We start from the raw sequence: 20,058 nt of genomic DNA, 5'->3' as shown, positions 1-20,058 counted from the left end.
ATGATGATCTTGATATGAAGATCGAAATGTTGGGATAATATAAAGAGTTATTTTAACACGGTTGTAGAATCCATAATTTAAAAAAAAAAAAATGAATTCCAATATATTTATTGAAAAAAATCATCGTATAAGTGGACCCCTGAAGTTCAAACCCATGTTGTTCAAGGTTCAACTGTACTTGTGAATTCCTGTTCTTTGATTTGCTTGTTTCTACACACTGATGATGTACTGTTATTTTCAGTACTAAATATCTGTACTTTCATTAAAGTTAATTACTCTGAATATTGTGTAATTGTTGTTCTAATTTCTCTTCTCTTCTTTCATGTGCTTATTCCTCCTTTCGCTCTTTCTCCCCATAGTTCAAATCAATGACGATGATTATTGATCTTAAGCCAAGTTATCTATGTTGTTCGTTATAATCCTCCTTTGTAATCCCTGGCCTATTATAACAACACTCAACTCTATACTTTGTCCCATTAACATTTATCTCAAATTGAATTGTCTGTCAGTAACCTTTCTTCACCATCCCTTTGTTCTCTTTGTCTTTGTTGAATATATTATACTTATATTCTGTTTCTACAAGGGTTCCCCTCCTCTCCATCATCCTAGCTTCATTGAATATAGTTTCTGACTGATTTATACTAACCATACAGACTGTTCCTCCTTGTTCCTGATGCTTCTGCAATTAGACTTAAAACATAGTATTTGTATAATTAGCTAGAGTTAATTTAAATATATTTCCACTGTGTTTACTTGTATTTATATTTCCTTATGGATTCACAATTATTTCTGAATTGAGGCTTCTTCCATTAGTAAACGTGGGCGATTTTAACTACAGCAGTATAAGCTGGGAAGTGGAAAATGCAAGTAGTAAGAAGGGTATAGAATTTCTAGAATCTTGAGGGACAAATGTCTTTGGCAACATGTAATGGAGGGAACAAGAGGTTCAAGAGTTTTGGATTTGGTCATAGCATCAGAAGAGCTGATAATAAGTGAGATGACATCTCTCCCACCAGTTGGAGAGAGTGACCATGTTTGACTTGGAAGATGAACAGACATGTAGGTGTATCAAAGAAAAGGGAACGTATGTGGAATTATAAGGCGGGTAATTATAATAGTCTTAGGTATCAACTAGGGACAGTTCCATGGAGGGCAGAATTGGAAGGCCAGGATATCATTAGTGTTTGGAAAATTGTGAAAGAATATTTATTAGCAGCAGTAGTAAGCTGTATTCCATGGGTGAAGAAGTGGACAGAATTTGGTGTAAAGTGGATGACAAAAGATATCAAACAGGAATTGCAGTTAAAAAAAGAGATTATGGAAGATATATAAGGAGAGGGGTGGAGGACAGCTACACGAAGAATATAAGACGCAGGCCAGGAGAGTGACCAGAATGGTGAGGAAGGCAAAACTGAAATATGAGAAGGGATTGTAAGATCCAAAGAAAATCTTAGGGAATTTTTTAGCTATGTGGCCAGTAGGCGGAGAAACGATTGTAGAAGAATGACATTGCGGGATAAAAATGGGAACAGAGTGACTGATGCAGAGGACATAGTGGAGTTGTTCAGTGAGCACTTTATTGGAGTATTTCATCCTGGAGGAGGTTTTAATACTAGAGAGATAGGGCAGGTTCGAGGTTTAGAGGTGCAAGAGGAGTGTGTTCCAAATACTGAGTACTCTGGATACCAGTAAAGCTGTTGGGCTGGATGGTATTTCACCATGGGTTTCGAGAGAATGTGCTAAAGAACTGACAGCTCCATTGACCTGGCTTTTCAATAAAAGTCTGGCTGTGGGAAAGGTACCCAGGGAATGTAAGGAAGGTAAGATAGTGCCGCTGCATAAAGGCTGTAGCAGACTGGAAGTGTCTAATTATAGGCCTGTTTGTGTGTCATCAGTAGTTGTTAAGGTCTTGGATAAATTAGTGAGGGAATATATACAGCATTGGACAGATGGGGATAATGTTATCTGTGAGAATCAACATGGATTTGTTAAGGGTCGCTCTTGCTTTAGTAATATGATTGCCTTTTATAATAAAGTGACAAAAGCAGTTTATCAGGGAAAGGCACATACTGCCATTTTTTTGAATTTTGCAAAGCTGTTTGACAGGGTGTCACATGATAAGCTGATATTTAAGAATTGCAGCACATTGGTTTAAATGTCAGATTAGTCAAATGGATTCAGGATTGGCTGATTGATAGGTATCAGAGAGTTGTGTATGGTGGTTGGGCAATATCAAGGAAGCAGAAGGTTACAAGTGGGGTTCCACAGGGATCAGTACTGGGAGCTGTATTGTTCAACCTTTATATCAATGATATTGTCAATGGATTGCAAGGGGATATTCAGTTGTTTGCAGATGATGTGAAGCTGGGAAGGATTATCAATAATAGTGCAGATGTGGCAGCCCTGCAAAAGGATTTGAATAAACTACAGATGGGCAAATGAATGGGGATATCGGTTCAATGCAGCAAAATGCAAAGTCTTGAGTTTTGGGATCCATCGATGGGAGGATGCATACTCGATTGGAGGAGGCAGTGAAGACAAGATATCGGGGGGGGGGGGGGTGATGATTGATAGAAGACTGAAATTCAGGGAGCATATTGTAAAGGTGGTGAGGGTAACTCAGAGGATTGCTGCAATGCTGAGAAGGACGCTGACTTGCAGAGATAAAAGAGTTATAGTTATCATTCCGTTGTATAAGGCCCTTATCAGACCACACTTTGACTATTGTTCTCAGATTTGGTCCCTAGGATTTGAAGGAGATAAATTGACTGTAGAAATGGTTCAGAGGCGGATAACAAAGATGGTTTTAGGACTGTCAGGCCATCCCTGGAAGTTACTAAAGGAGGCTGTGTGCAAGAGGGTGAGGAGTGGTTTCTTTGCTTGGAGGGTGGTTGAACCGTGGACTGCATTGCCTGAGAGAGAGTGGTTGGAGTGGGAACGGTCAGTGGGTTCAAGGAGTGGTATGATAAGCTTTGTTTCCTATAAACGACCTCTCAAATGACGCTTTTGACTCCATGGAGGCCTGGATAATAATAATAATAAACACAAATTACAACTGACCATCGAATTGCAGGTACTTGTTCATCCCTTATTATGCACTCACTGCAAATGATTGATTATGCAGTGAATGCATTATCTATCATTCATGAGTGATTATGCACTCACAATGCACTCATCACTGTGAGTGTATAATCAATCACTCATCATTATGCACATACAAGCTTTTATATCTTCACCTTAACTTTCCTGCTCTCTCTCCCCCTCCCCTTCTTCTTGTGCACACACACACACACATATTTTTCTAATGTATCTTCTCTTCTTGTTGTATCATAACCTATCGTATCTTCTAACACTGAATTCATTTGAATGCACTTCATTCATCACAAATTTGCATTTCAATCTTTCATAAAGAAATATCTATGTATAATTAAATTAAAGAGGAATTTGTAAAAAAAAATTACATTTGAATTTGAATGCTCTGCAGAGTATACTTTTTTCATTTATCCATTGCTCCTTAAGATTATATGTTACGATGATGATGTAGCTTAAAAGCTATCTTCATTGCATCTCTGATCTTGCTAAAAGATACTATCCTATGGGATATATATAGCTTGCTTTAACTTGACTTTAAATTTTTCAGGAAATGACAATGCATACTAAAATATTAATCAAAAAATTTTAATCAATACCTTCCAATATATCGGCATTGTTGCATTGCCATCTTCTGGGAACATAAAACTATGATATATGTATGCAGGCACTAACAACAAGCAAATGAGGCTGAAGAGGCAACTGGCGTTGGTCCTAGAGTCCTAAAGATGCCCCCTAGCAGGGCTAAATTGGGTTGTCTTGGCTGATGGGCTGATGTTCTTAGGATGCAAGCTCCCCAATTTGGGGCAGTCTCTTGCACCCAAATTTGTTGAGGTTTAGGAAGTTTTTTAGAGCTAAGGCTAATTGAATGAATAATATTTCATATTTATATTTGCTGTGGTGTAGCAAAGTGGCTTTCTTTCAACGTATTCTGTGGTGGTTATTTAATGCATGGTCCGCAAGTCCTGAGTGGACCATGCATTAAACCATGTATTGGTGAAACCGGATGTAGTTTTTGTGTTCAGGTATCCTGATATTAGCTGTCCTGCCTGTTTGGCCATAGTAGGACATCTTACAGCTGCAAGGGACCTGGTATACTCCAGGTTGGTATAGGGGAAGTAGCTGGTCTTTGGTGGAGCAGATAAGGGATGCCAATTTCTTATATGGTTTGTAACAGGTAGTCAGGTCATATTTTTTTAAGATTTTGGTAGCTTTTCAGACATGCCCCCGATATAAAGAATGGTGATAGATTTAGATAGATTTAGTGATAGATGAAAGGTGGGGGATAGATGAAAGGTGGTTTTAATGTTTTGGGGAGGAGTTGTAGCCATTGGCTAAGGAGGTGTTAAGGATATGGTTAAGTTCAGTAGTGAGGGCATTGTTATCTGGACAGATTAATTTAGCTCTGTTATATAGGGTTTTTATAATCCCATATTGTTGTGAGGGGGTGGGTGGGTGATTGCTGGTGAATGTATCTACCTGTATGGGTTGGTTTTCTGTAAACAGAGAAAGCCAGGGTTCCATCAGGCTGGCATGTAATCAGAGTGTCTAGGAAAGGAAGACTGTTGTTGTTTTAAACAATGTGTTAAGAAGTTTTCACCTTGGTAAAGTGTGTTGAGAAGTTGTGGAGTGTATCTAAGCCATGTGACCAAATAGCAAGCACGTCATCCACATAGTGTAGCCAGACAGTGGGTTTTTGTGGAGCTGAATTTAAGGCTTTCTCTTTAAAAGTCTCGATAAAGAAGTTTGCGAGGGGTGGGGAAAGTGGAGAACCCATGGCTGTCCATCCACTCTATCTGTTTGTAGAATTTTCCTTGCCATGAAATAGCATGAGTTCATGGTGAACTGAAATAGGGCTGAGATATCAGGAGGAAATTTGGCTTGGATGAGATCTCAGGTGTCTTTGAGTAGGACATTTGTGAATAAAGAGGAGACATCAAAACTCACCATTATGTCAGTGTGTTGGAGTGAGAAGTTTTCTATACTGGCTTTAGAGTGGGCTGAGTTTTTTTATATGTGATGGGGTGTTGCCAGTATAGTGTGAGAGTGCACATAAATGGTGTTGATGGGGTATAATGTGTGAGCACTTTGGCTAAATGTTTGGCTAATTTGTATGTGGGAGGAATCGCTGCCATCCACAATGGGACATAATGGCACATTCTGTTTATGGATTTTTGGTAGTCCATATATTCAGGAGAGGGGGGGGGTCTAGAGTTGAAAGGTTTTAGTCTGCTAATCACTTCCACAGGTCAAGAAGACTTTCTTAAGGAGCCTTTGGAGTGTTCTGATTTCGGAGTTGATGGGATCATATTCAGTGGGGAGGCAGGTAGACTGATCTAACAGTAAAGAAGAAAGCTTACTTCTGTAGTCAATTTGGTTAAGAACTACAGTGGCATTTCCTTTATCTGCTTTGGTGATTATTATTTTGCTGTTGTTCTTCATTTCTTGTAGAGTTTTTAATTCTTCTTTAGATAGGTTGGTTTTGGTGGTTTAGCTTTGGTAAGCACCTTGGCTACATCCAGTCTGATATTGTTTGCAGTATGGATGGGAAGGTTGCAGATATCACGTTCTACCTGTACCATTATTTCTTCAGAAGGTATTTTTTTTCGGTGCTAAGATGAAGTTGTGGCCACGTGCGAGTGCGCTGAGTGCTTCAGGCTTCAGGGTAAGGGAAGACAGATTAATTACCATGTTGGGCAGTATTTGAGGTTCAGAGGCAGAGTTCTTTTTTAGACTTTCAGATTTTTTTTTTTTTTATGTGCCGACATCATATTTTAATAAATTCTTTCTCTACTGAAGCGCTACAGATGTCTGAGAGGATTGTCCAAAGGTCGTCATTCAGCGTAGCTTGCCGCTATGCTGAATGACGATATTCATGTGTCAGATAATAATAATAATAATAATTATTATTATTATCTGACACATGAATAGCCTCGTTGGTGTCAGCCAAGAGGGTATACTAGGTCCCTTGCATTCTTGTGTAGAGGCTTAAGTGCTGTGAGGACATTATGTTGGAGGTTTAATGGACTTTTTACAGCACTCATAAAGAATTAAAATAGAATTTAATACTTCCTATATTTCGTCCTAGTCACTAGGACATCTACGGGGATTACAAAGACAATTAATGTAACATGCACACAAAAACTTACAATACTAAGCCCAACCACGTGGGTGACAATAAAGTCCTATCTAGGTGGAGCGCCCTCTAAGGGCAGTTGTAGGTGGCCTGGAATGTAAGGTGGGACCTCTGGCGATGACTGTTTCCCAAATCTTCGGAAGCTTAATGCAACCGTATTTGTTAAGATTTGGTTGGTTTTTGAGAGCTGCTGCTGCTTCTAAGAAAAGTCTCTCTTTCTTGAATTTGCTGTGGTGGAGCATGGTGGTTTTTTTCCATGATACTCTGTGGGTGGTGTCCAAAACATGGTCAGCCAAGCCTGAATGGCCATAGTTGTGTTTAACGATGTACGACTTGTGTTCCTCTAGGCGGATGGATGCTGATCTGCCTGTCTGTCCAAAGTACGCAAGCTTACAGGAACAGGGTACTTTGTAAACTCCAGGCAGAGAGAGAGGAGGGAGCTGATCTTTCGTAGAACGGATAAGGGTAGCCAGTTTGCGGTAGGGCTTATATGCTGTGTGTAGGTTATACTTTTTTAGTATCTTAGCTATTTTTTCCGAAGTGCCACGGATGTAGGGTATGGTGATGGCATTTTTAAATTCTTGTTGATGAGAGGGACGGGGAATGGGGGAGGAATTGATTATTTTTTTGATACTGTGTTCGCTGTAGCCATTGGAGAGGAAAGTTCTGTGTATGTGGTTAAGCTCAGTAGTGAGGGCGGTTCCACTGGAACAAAGATTGTGGGCTCTCTTGGTAAGGGTTTTAATGATGCCATATTGTTGTGAGGGGTGGTGGTGGGAGAGTTTGTGAATGTATCTGCCTGTGTGTGTGGGTTTTCTGTATACAGTGAAGGCAAGTGTATCATTAGGCAGGCGCGTGACTAAGGTGTCTAGGAAGGGTAAACAATTGTTCTTTTCCTTTTCCATAGTAAACTGGATTCTTGGATGTAGGCTATTGAGATGACCAAGGAAGGAATCTAACGTGTCTGGGCCATGAGGCCAAATAGAGAACACATCATCTACATATCTTAGCCAGATAGAAGGTTTGAGTGGGGCTGAGTCTATGGCTCGTTTTTCGAAATCTTCCATATAGAAATTGGCAAGGGGGGGTGAGAGGGGGGAGCCCATGGCGGTTCCCTCTATCTGCTTGTAGATTTTGTTATTCCAAGCGAAATACCCAGAGTTGATGGCAAAGGATCCTTTGCCATCAACTCTGGGTATTTCGCTTGGAATAACAAAATCTACAAGCAGATAGAGGGAACCGCCATGGGCTCCCCCCTCTCACCCCCCCTTACCAATTTCTATATGGAAGATTTCGAAAAACGAGCCATAGACTCAGCCCCACTCAAACCTTCTATCTGGCTAAGATATGTAGATGATGTGTTCTCTATTTGGCCTCATGGCCCAGACACGTTAGATTCCTTCCTTGGTCATCTCAATAGCCTACATCCAAGAATCCAGTTTACTATGGAAAAGGAAAAGAACAATTGTTTACCCTTCCTAGACACCTTAGTCACGCGCCTGCCTAATGATACACTTGCCTTCACTGTATACAGAAAACCCACACACACAGGCAGATACATTCACAAACTCTCCCACCACCACCCCTCACAACAATATGGCATCATTAAAACCCTTACCAAGAGAGCCCACAATCTTTGTTCCAGTGGAACCGCCCTCACTACTGAGCTTAACCACATACACAGAACTTTCCTCTCCAATGGCTACAGCGAACACAGTATCAAAAAAATAATCAATTCCTCCCCCATTCCCCGTCCCTCTCATCAACAAGAATTTAAAAATGCCATCACCATACCCTACATCCGTGGCACTTCGGAAAAAATAGCTAAGATACTAAAAAAGTATAACCTACACACAGCATATAAGCCCTACCGCAAACTGGCTACCCTTATCCGTTCTACGAAAGATCAGCTCCCTCCTCTCTCTCTGCCTGGAGTTTACAAAGTACCCTGTTCCTGTAAGCTTGCGTACTTTGGACAGACAGGCAGATCAGCATCCATCCGCCTAGAGGAACACAAGTCGTACATCGTTAAACACAACTATGGCCATTCAGGCTTGGCTGACCATGTTTTGGACACCACCCACAGAGTATCATGGAAAAAAACCACCATGCTCCACCACAGCAAATTCAAGAAAGAGAGACTTTTCTTAGAAGCAGCAGCAGCTCTCAAAAACCAACCAAATCTTAACAAATACGGTTGCATTAAGCTTCCGAAGATTTGGGAAACAGTCATCGCCAGAGGTCCCACCTTACATTCCAGGCCACCTACAACTGCCCTTAGAGGGCGCTCCACCTAGATAGGACTTTATTGTCACCCACGTGGTTGGGCTTAGTATTGTAAGTTTTTGTGTGCATGTTACATTAATTGTCTTTGTAATCCCCGTAGATGTCCTAGTGACTAGGACGAAATATAGGAAGTATTAAATTCTATTTTAATTCTTTATGAGTGCTGTAAAAAGTCCATTAAACCTCCAACATAATTAGGTCCCTTGCAGCTGTAAACTGTCCTACTATGGCTAAACAGGAAGAACAGCTAATATCAGGATATCTGAACACAAAGACTACATCTGGTTTCACCAATACAGCAACTCAGGATTTGCAGACCATGCACTAGATACCCACCACAGAATAAGTTAGAAGAAAGCTACTTTACTGAAAGATTATTCATTCAATTAGCCTCAGCTCTAAAAAAACTTCCCAAACCTCAACAAATTTGGGTTCATGAGACTGCCCCAAATTTGGGAAGCTTGCATCCTAAGAACATCAGTCCAACAGCCAAGACAACCCAATTTAGCCCTGCTAGGGGACACTTTTAGGATTCTAGGACCAATGCCAGTTGCCTTCTTCAGCCTCATTTGCTTGTTGTTAGTGCCTGTGTGCACATATTATAGTTTTATGTTCCCAGAAGATGGCAATGTAACATTGCCAAAATATTAGAAGGTACTGATTATAGTTTTTTGATTAATATTTTAGTATACACTGTCATTTCCTGAAAAATTTAGTCATGTATAACCAACGTATAAGTTTATCTACAAGAATTATTATTATTATCTGACACCTCTAGGAAGTCCAGGGACTCATTGAGGGAGGGCACCTGCTCTACAACTCTGTCTCCACCACTCAATCCACCAACTGACCACAACTACATCAATGCCATCTACTATCGACCGCCACCACTGGTATTTCCACAGACAATCACAAACATCTATGCCCATGGCACGATTTGAACCCGCAGCCTTTTGGCTGGAGAACGGATACGCTAACCACTCGGCCAGCCGGCTGGTCATATAGCTTGCTTTGTTACTGGCCAGTGAACATCAGAGCATTCTGATGATTATAATTCCTGATTCTGCCAACAAAGATGCCTCATTAAATAAATTATACTTGACAAAAAATTTTATTCTTGTTTAATCCTTTATCCTGTGTAAACAAACAAAGTTTGCACATGTAGTATCTACAAGACTAGGCTACTTGTATATAGAGCAGTGGCGTCCCCATGAAGTGTTAAGTGGGGGTGCTGCCTACACAAAATTTTTAAAAAATATCATTCTTTTTTTCCTAATTAGTAACCAATTTATTAATAAATAAATCTACAGATTTACTACAGATTTATTTATTAATAAATTGGTTACTAATTAGGAAAAAAAGAATGATTTTTTTTTAAAATTTTGTGTAGGCAGCACCCTCACTTAAAACTTCACGGGCCACCACTGATATAGAGGCTGTTGCTTTAGTATCCCATAATGCATAGCACACTTAATCATTATATAGACATATATATTGCTATGCATTATGGGAAGGGTCACTACCTAGACCATTATTGAGGTCTTACCAGGAAGATACTGAGGTTGAAGCAATACAAATGTCACATATCTTCCATATACATATAGCAAAATGGTGTATCACTATGTTATCAAAGTACTCTGAGATAGTTGTAGAGTTTTTCCACTTGGTTACAAACCTCCTTACTCCCTTCCACATGCAAGAAAACTTTACAATACACAGCATTTTGCAATTGACAAAAGCTCAGTTGCTCATCTCACAGTATGTCCATTTGTTTTCCTATCTTACCTTTCCCTATGATGTTTATAGCTAAGGATTATCAGAGGAGCATTAATATATTGCCTGTACTTATCTTGAGCATAATATACTTTATGAAAACTACCATTTCTTCTGCACTAATTCTACTATTGATTGCATTTATATGGATGAAGAATATTGTGGGGAAGAGTGACAGTTATATCTAATACTTTGTGTTGATTGTATTGCAGGTGGCAGTAGATCCCGCTTTTTTTTCCTTGTGATAAAATTCCTTTATGTATATTATCTTTTCTGTATGTTTTGAAATATCTGCATTGTTTAATTGCTTCGTCTTATACTTAATTATGAGAACCTGATATACTGAGTATTGCCAAAACATGTCTAAAGATTTTTTTTTTTTAATCATTTAGAAACCATAGTAGGAGTTAATAAATATCAGCCTGAAAATCAGGAAACAGTAGATGTTCTGGTAGTTGATAATGCCAGAGTTCGTCAGTTGCAAATAAATAAACTGAGCACAATTAAACAAAAAAGAGATGAGAATAAGGTATTTTTAATTTTCTTGCATTTTAAATATGGTTTAGATTATTTTTTTGGTTGCTTTTTTATAATCACCTTCTGGTAATCATCATTTACTCAATTGTTTACTTCTGTTTGCTCTCATACTAGAAAAGACAGGAGTAAACAAGCATGTTATTTAAATACTAGATTTTGTGCATAAAGTTGCAATCATGATCCTGCTTTCATATTTAGAACAATAAAAGGAACATTAGTTGTTATTATTATTATTATTATTATTATTAAAAAAAAAAAAGAAACTATTACAGCAACAAATTAACAACAGCTCAGAATGACATAAAGGAAACCTGGCACCTGATTAATGAAATGCTGGACAATATACACAGAACCACTGCCTCAGAAACATAAAACACAGCTTTGCCTGCGACCCCAAATCCCTCAAACAGTTGGCATACAACTTTAATCAGCACTTCGTGAATTCTGTCCAAAAGCTACAAGAAACAACCTTTCCTCACACAAACGAACATTCTCCACTAGGTCCACGAGCAACCCAGTCGATGTGGTTCCCCACAGTAACAAAAGAAGAACTATCACTGGCAATTCAACAAATTAATCCTAACAAAGGACCGGGGATAGACGGAATCAGACCAAAAGACATCAAGAAACATTCAACCGACCTACTTCCAGTTATACAAAAACTGTTAAATAAAATCTTCAAAACGGGACACATACCTGAAACACTGAAGACTGCATTAATCACACCCATACACAAACAGGGAAAAAGAAACATAATAAGTAATTACAGACCTATCGCCACGCTGCCTGTAATCAACTAAATCATGGAGCGCATTGTACATCAGAAACTCTCCACATACGTTGAAAAATTTCAAATCATACCCAAAACACAATATGGCTTTCAAAAAAATAAAGGAACAGCAACACTCCTGGAAGATTTCACAGATCTAATAAACGCTGCATTGGATAAAAACAGAATAACATTAGTGGTATTCATTGACCTAAGCATTTGACACACTAACACATAAAACCTTGTTAACGAAACTTACCCATATCGGAATTGGAGGTCGTCTACTCCAGTGGTTTAAAGCATACACAAAAAACAGAAAGCACATCACACGTATAGGATCAGCATACAGCAAAGAGGTACATGTAACCTGTGAGTACCGCAAGGAGCTGTCCTATCTCCCATTCTATTTAACATATACACACACGACATAAGCCAACTCCCCCTAAAAAGTAAAATCTTCCAGTATGCAGACGACACGGCCATAGTATCCATTCACAACAATGCAAATATCGCTTACAAAAATATGCAACATGACATCAATCAAATTACTAACTGGTTAACCGAAAACGGCATATATATAAACCCTGGAAAAACAAAGCTAATGATATTCATAAACCCCCAAACCCTTCCCATAGAAACTAAATATCTCACTATCAAACATTCATCCTCCTATACACAAAGTGCAGAACCTAAAATCACAACCATCACACAGATGAAAACAACACGCTATCTTGGACTTCACTTCGATGCTGATCAAAGTTGGAATAGCCATAAAAACCACCTACATACCAAGCTTAGGATAATAGCAAGCAAACTATACAGATTAAAAGACATTGCCCCAACCCACATAAAAATACTAATCTATAAAGTATTATGTGAAAACATTTTAAGATATGCAATCACATCATACACATTCTGTGCAGACTACAGACTTAACAGGCTACAATGGTTGCAAGATAAAATGATAAAACTGATATTCTGGGAACAACCCACTCTTATGCAGGAAGCATGGACAAAACACAAAATATTTAAGGTGAAACACTTATGCCACTACACAGTCATGTTAAAACACTACTACAGCCCAACCTATAGAGTAACCAGAACAACATATCAAATAACAAGACCACAGTCAACAAACTACATAACATATAAGTACAACAATCACGACGGCAAAGCCACCCGAAACTTCTACGTACCTGACATGATAAACAAACTGCCGTTCGACAACAGAAACCTAGGAACATACAGAGAGCTGAAACAGGCACTATATAAATATTATAGCGAGAATGAAAATTAGAGCAATTCCTGTTTCTCTCTCCCCACCACACACACACATGCACACACACACACACACACACACACACAACTCTATGACAACCCCCCCCTTCTTCTCAAAAACTATCACTACAAGAACACAAAGAAACAAACACACCATGTCTAAATCCAACCCTATTTGCACAAAAAAAAAAAAAAAAAAGAAAAAAAAAAGTTAAACTGTAATAGCAGTCGAAGTCTTCCAAGCATGTGCCAACAAACAGTAAAATCAACACCTGGCTTGTGACCAGTATAGGAACACAACCATGAAACCACCACCCTCTGTCATCTATTATCTTCCTCCTCAGATAAGCTCAGCTAAGCTTCGAGGAAGAAAATTACTAACTTGAAAGTATCTGTTATACACACTTGTAATGCATTATAATATTATATATATATATAATTACTACAGCAACTACAGGGTGTTCGGGATAAATTTGACATATTTATAATTAATTATATTTTTCCGTAAGTTACATGTATTAACACACACTTCTCTTCATTTAAAAGTTTGGACCCTTCTTCATTCATATACAAGATGTCAGAAAGGATGGATAGCTGGAACCCACCTGAATCATGGAAGAGAATAACTTGTATCATGATGATTCGTGCCCGCCATCAAAATAAGGATATTACGACTGCTGCCCAATGCTCCCTGAATACAGTAAAAACAATCAGGCATGAACTAGAGACTTGCAATGGTGACTACGAGGATGTAGCAAGAAGAAAGATCCCTAGCAGACGATCTGATTGCGTTCGTACAGCAGAATTCCTCGCAAATCTGCAGGAACAGGTGTTGAAGAACCCTGGCATTGGAATTCGGGCTTTGTTCGTGGAGTTGCTAACTGTAGTCAAGCCCTGGATAACAAGGGTAGCCAATGGTAGGCCGTATGTATGGCAGCAGGATTCGGCCCCTTGCCACACCTCTGGGAAAAGTCAAAAATGGTTGTCTGAAAATTTCTACGACTTCACCAGTCCAAATGTTTGGCCTCCAAACTCCCCAGACCTTAACCCCATGGATTATTTTGTATGGGGCGCAGTTGAAAAAGACACCAATTGCACTTCCAGTAATACAAAAGCCCAGTTAATGGATAAAATTAAAACGGTTTTTGCGGCCCTTCCCAGGGAGACTGTAGCATCAGCTTGTTCGAGGTTCCGAAGCAGAATTGAAGCTGTGATCGATGCTAATGGTGGTTATTTTGAGTAAATCTTGTTGATAGTATTGTAATTAACTCTGCCTGTAATGTTTTTTTGTCAATTCATTAAATTTAATAGATACAAAGAAGATTTTCTTTTTCCTTACGAAACTGTCAAATTTATCCCGAACACCCTGTATGTATGCAATGCATCTGAGACATAAAAAAAAAATAATAATAAATAAATAAATAAAATAAATAAATTATTATTATTATTATTATTATAATTATGTATATTCTAAATTCAAAAATTCTGTATAATCCTTATTGTAAATATTGTAAATATTATTATAGTATGTAATTTATACTGAGACATAATAAAATGTTTTTAAAAAAAAAAAAAAAATATTATTACTCTTATTATTATTATTATTACATAACACCTCCAGGGAGTCCAAAGACTCATCGGGGGGGGGCACCTACTCTACAGCTCTTCGTCTTCACCAACCGCAACTGCCTTCATCACCTACTACACCAACGGCATCTACTGCCGACCACCAGTATCACAGACAATCACGAACCCGTGGCCGGTAACACATCTCCTTGCGGATATGTATAATGTTATGCATTAAGGGAAGGACCACTACCCAGACTAGTTTCGACCTTTATTGAGGTCTCTTCAGTGGGAGATGTGTTTTGCATTATGGGAGATACTGAGATAGGAGTGATGTTAGCTTGGTCCACCTTTTCTACGAGTTGCCCGGTGTTGTACTACCTTACCCCAGTCCTGAAGATATTTTCAGGTGCAAACTTTGTTTGCTCACACTTGGATAAAGGATTAAACCAAATTTATTATAGTCTAACCAAGTGTAAAATAAACTTTCAACATCTTTCTCTAAATCCAGAGTAATTTAATAAAAAGGTGGCACACCTTTTGACAACTCCTATAGGTAAAGATGATCTCGCCATTGCTTCTGCCTGGTATCTCCACTTGGACCTGGCTCCCACTGAAGAGACCTCCATAAAGGTCGAAACTAGTCTGGGTAGTGGCCCTTTCCTTAATGCATAACATTATACATATCCGCAAGGAGACGTGTTTTGCATTATGGGAGATACTGAGATAGGAGTGATGTTAGCTTGGTCCACCTTTACTACGAGTTGCCCGGTGTTGTACTACCTTGCCTCAGTCCTGAAGATATTTTCAGGTGCAAACTTTGTTTGCTCACACTTGGATAAAGAATTAAACTAAATTTATTATATACATTAATGCTTATGTTTTGTATTTCACAATCTTTTTTGTGAATGGGATCAACGTTAAAAAAAAAAAAATGTGTATTTGTTCTTTGGAGCATTAAATGTCATTAAATGAGCATCACTTACTTAATATGTGCTACCTTTCTTTTTTATTATTATTATTATTTGACACCTCCAGGGAGTCCAAAGACTCATCGAGGGAGAGTGTGCCAACAGCATCGAACGATTGGCCCCCTTCCAACTACTAACCGCGCTCAAACTTACTTAACTGAGCCATTAGTAGCAGAGGCTCTACCAATCGACCAACCTTTGCCTTTTAAAAGCCTTCAGCTGTTATTCAGGACCATCATGGAATCATGAGGCTCATCATGGAGGTTTGCTTTCAACACCACAAAATTTGTTATACCATTCCTCAATTTAATTTACTATCTGCACTCTTACCATTCTCCCAGCCAGTGCATTTTTCCTATACATACATACATACATACACCTCTTCATAGGAAGGTGGGGAAGACTTATTCACTCTGTTATAGAACTTCCTGGGAAGGTTCCTTGTCCCTTCTCCTTGTTCTACCATGCAAAAAATCTCTCTGGTGATCATCCAGTAAATATCTCTCAACATTAATTGTCCCAGTCATATCACATTCATGTTCTGTTTACCAAATACTTCAGATTACATTGTCCTCATCTGTCATTGTGCCCAGCATTCCCACAATCCTGATATCATTTTGTTACCTGCCTTTGTACTCCTTCTGAAGTTTTCTCATCTGCATTGAATTCTTGTGACCAGCTCCACCAGCAAAGGAAACACATGTTTGAGTGACACATAAGTATAGCATTCCATCAATATATTAAAAAAAAAAAAAATCAACAGAAGTCAACAAAAAAAGGGAGAAGTGCACAGATAAACTTTTTTTCTTCTTAGGATGGTTATAAACCTATAGTTGGTTCTGGATCTGAGCACAATAGTTCACCTTGATTATGACCTTATACAATGGAAATACCACATCTTTATATTTGTCCTCATTCAGTATCACTGATGCCCGTTGGGTGGAAAGACTACATTCAAATCCTCTCTGTAAAATCAAGAGTCTTCATAAAACTTTTCTGTTGATGTTGAGTTAGCCAACCTAATGCAGCTATTGCAGGGTTTTTTCTCTCCGAGTCTCAGTTTTCATCCTATAAAACACATGTAGAGAATACATAGTTTAAATTACTCTCAGACTCAGTAGCAAATTGATGCAGGGTGTGGGCAAGGATTAAGAGAGAGAGAGTGTGAGAGAAGGGAATAGGTTGTTCTTTTTGAATAGCCTTCATGGGAAAGACTGTTTCAGAAGACAGAGATAGATGGAATGAAAGCAAATGGGTGAAACAAACCTAGATATTTCAAGACCTGTTTGGCATCCCAGATGGGATTCCAACTGGGTTGGAATTCTTACAGGTTTTTTTAACCATAGGGCATCTTCATTAATAACTAAGTTACAAAAGCTGTTAAACATTAAATTTATAACTGTAAACTTTACATTTATAATTCTTTATCAGCACTTTTCAAGTATCTTCATTGTTTCTTTATGATAGTTAAGGGATATTTGTGAGTTGGATAGAAGTGATGAGAGGAAAGGAACACATTTCTAAAGTGGAAATAGGTTACAGAATCATAGCAAATTATTGGATAAGAACTTGTGATAGAAAAACATATTTTCAGGAAAATTGTTATGAAAGTGGTTGGATAATTTTTTTTTTTTGAATTTATTCTTAGTAAGTTAGTCTACTAAATCTTTTCAATCAAAATATATACAAGTAATTATGTTTTCATGTTATTGACCATGACTCACTCTTTTCTGGCAGAAAGGAGGATGATGACTTTTTTTATATTCTTTGATACATGAGGAATTAAGTAAATTTGATGTTAATATTCTACAAAGTTCAGTCATGATCTTCAATAATAAAGATCATGACTGAACTTTGTGTGTGTTCTCCATTATTGCTGCCTAAGGTAGTTATCTTCTTCAAACTTGAAAATTTATTTTCTTTGTCCCAAGATGTCATCTATTTATTCCAGTTTGTATTACTATAATTTAAATCATCCATAATGATCATTCTTTATTTATTTACTAGGCCAGTTTTCCTATATACTGTATTTGCCGGCGTATAAGACGCACTTTTTTCTTTGAAAATAGGTCTGAAAAACAGGGTGTGTCTTATACGCCGATATTCAGTTTTTTATTACTTTCATTTCTGGAAATTTTCTCTGTTCCGAGTTACGCGATTTCTTTCTTGCTTCGTTGCGGTGTGTGAGAGCATTCCAGTTACGTAGAGTTCAGTGGATTCCCATGTGCTGTCATAGAAGATCACAGCTGTGTTCCTGTTTGTTTAAACTTTCCAATTGTTGTCGCAGTTATTGTGAACGGTGATAAATTTCTGCTGTTAAATTTTCTCTAAATTTCTTTGCAAGTTATGGCTGAAAAACGTTGGCATTGCTACAATACAGTGGTATCTCACTAATCCAAACCTCTTTAGTCCGAACCCTCCAGTAATCCGAACTGCGGTTTGAAAGAAAAAAAAAGTTTTATTTATTACGTATTATTTTGTGCACTATTATTTTTATTTAATAATTATTATTTTGTGCACTATTATTTTTATTTAATAATTATTATTTTGTGCACTATTATTTTTATTTAATAATTATTATTTTAACTATTATTATTACAGTACAATATTTTTTTTTCATACTGTCGATTGTACGGTTATAGTGTAAGCCTGTTTTGATTTATTGTGTGTTTACGTTTGCTTGGGAAGCCGTAGAACCTGAAGCAATTCGAGCATCATGGAAAAAACTGTGGCCTTCTAGAATTTACCAAGATAACTACGGTGATACACAAAAAGAAGAAATTCAAAACGTACATAATTTGGTTAAAAATATAAATCCAGATGTAGAATTTCACAAAAAGATGTTAAAGAATGGATTACAGGTAGAACCGAAAGTGAATTCGAAATCGAATCAGATGCTGAAATTATAAATATGGCGCTACAGAATGAATTAGAAGATGATGATGACGATAAAGAACTCGAAGAAAAAAAAGTAAAACATGAAGAGGCAGTTTACAGTTTTAATATCTGTATAGAATGGGCTAAACAGAATGATATGCCATTCCACAAAATTTTACTGCTAATGCAGCTTTGAGAAGAAGCATTCGAAACAAGTTTAGCTTCCAAGAAACAAAAGAAAATCAGTGACTTTTTTACAAAGAAATTTTTTTAAAAAAACTTTTTTTTTGTGTTATTTTGTGAAACTTTTTTTGTGTTGTGTAAAAGAAAGTGATATTTTTTATTAAGTTATGTTATGTACTAAATTGTGCAATTTTATTAAATCAGAATCCTCAACAATACAGTACATATAAACTAAATTTTTTACTAAAATGCACTTGTATTGTTTTTTAAGTTTTACGTTACAGTACAGTATCTTTTTTTCCATCAGTTACTTCATTTATTTACAGAATTAAATTGATATACCATTAGAATCTGATTATTTTTGTCTTAAACACTAGTTATTGTCTCTTGGGGGGAAATTCGCTAATCCGAATGAGCATGGTTTTTATTCATTTGGATTAGCGAGATATCACTGTATTGCATACAAGCTACGTGTGATTGCGTATGCTAACGAACATGGAAACATGACTGAAGAGAGGCATTTTGGGCTACCCCCAACTGAGAAAATGATAAGAACTTGACAGAATCAGGAAGAGGATCTAAAAAAAGCAACTCACAATAAACATAATCTACGAAGTGGAACTGCAAAATGGCCAGAACTTGAGGCAGAACTGAATATGTGGATTTTAGACCACAGAAAAGCAGGACTTTCAGTGGAATTCAATCTACAAATTGAATTTCATCGATTTGTCATTAACTCAAGGAAACGAGAAAATTTTGAACTTGCACAAATAGGAAACATGGACGAGGTTCCGCTGACTTTTGATGTGCCCTCAAACAAAACTGTAGATTCCAAGGGCACAAAAAGTGTTACTGTTAAAACTTCTGGGCACGAAAAAACTCACTACACGGTTGTTTTATCCTCCTGTGCTGATGGGATAAAATTGCCACCACTATTGATTTTTAAAAGGAAGATGCTACCCGAAGAAAAAACTACTTAAAGGAGTGTTTGTACATGTTCACGCAAAAGGCTGGATGGATGGAGGAGGAATAAAGTTATGGATAGATAAAATTTGGTCTAGGCCCCCTGTAGGACTGTTGAAGAAACCTGCTCTGTTAGTATGGGATCAGTTTCGTTCTCACAGAACAGAAGATGTTAAAAACTCAGTTAGTTGTAATTCCAGGAGGTCTAACTAGTTAGCTTCAACCTTTAGATGTCTGTATTAAGGGATGTATGAAGGGGAAGTAGCTGGATGCAGTCTTCAGATTTTGAGGTCATGCCATCAGGAAGAAGGAGGAGGCCCAGCATTTTGCTAGTTTGTGAGTGGGTCAAAGCTTCATGGGATGCTGCAAAAACTGAGACAGTGGTTAAATCATTTAAGAAGTGTGGCATTAGTAATGCACTGGATGGTACAGAGGACAATTTGTTGTATGAGGACTCAGATTCTGATTTAGAAGAGATTTCAAGTGTCTCTTCATTTAGCTCTGGAGATGAATTTCTGGGTTTTGACGAAGAAGATTAAAAGATTGGACTCTTTCCTGGTTAGATTAGGTATTTGTTGAAAGTAGACCTACTTATTACTTTATATTTGAAATACTGTAAATTCATTATA

At 37.7% G+C, this 20,058-nt stretch overlaps 1 protein-coding gene across 1 annotated transcript in view; it reads left to right on the top strand.

Annotated features, from left to right (window-relative positions):
- LOC150105253 (methylmalonyl-CoA mutase, mitochondrial-like) overlaps window positions 1-20,058 on the top strand; it is a 429,676-nt gene that overhangs the window by 250,876 nt on the left and 158,742 nt on the right. Inside the window, exon 12 of the mRNA XM_090394648.1 lies at window positions 10,678-10,814. Within this exon, the coding sequence (XP_090250774.1) occupies window positions 10,678-10,814 (137 nt within the window). The remainder of the gene's footprint in view (window positions 1-10,677; window positions 10,815-20,058) is intronic.

Source organism: Typopeltis vanoorti, chromosome 6 (genome assembly GCF_054136105.1).
Source record: "Typopeltis vanoorti isolate ZY-2024b chromosome 6, IOZ_Tvanoo_1.0, whole genome shotgun sequence".
NCBI classification, from domain to species: domain Eukaryota; kingdom Metazoa; phylum Arthropoda; class Arachnida; order Uropygi; family Thelyphonidae; genus Typopeltis; species Typopeltis vanoorti.
This window is presented reverse-complemented; position numbering and strand designations above follow the sequence as displayed.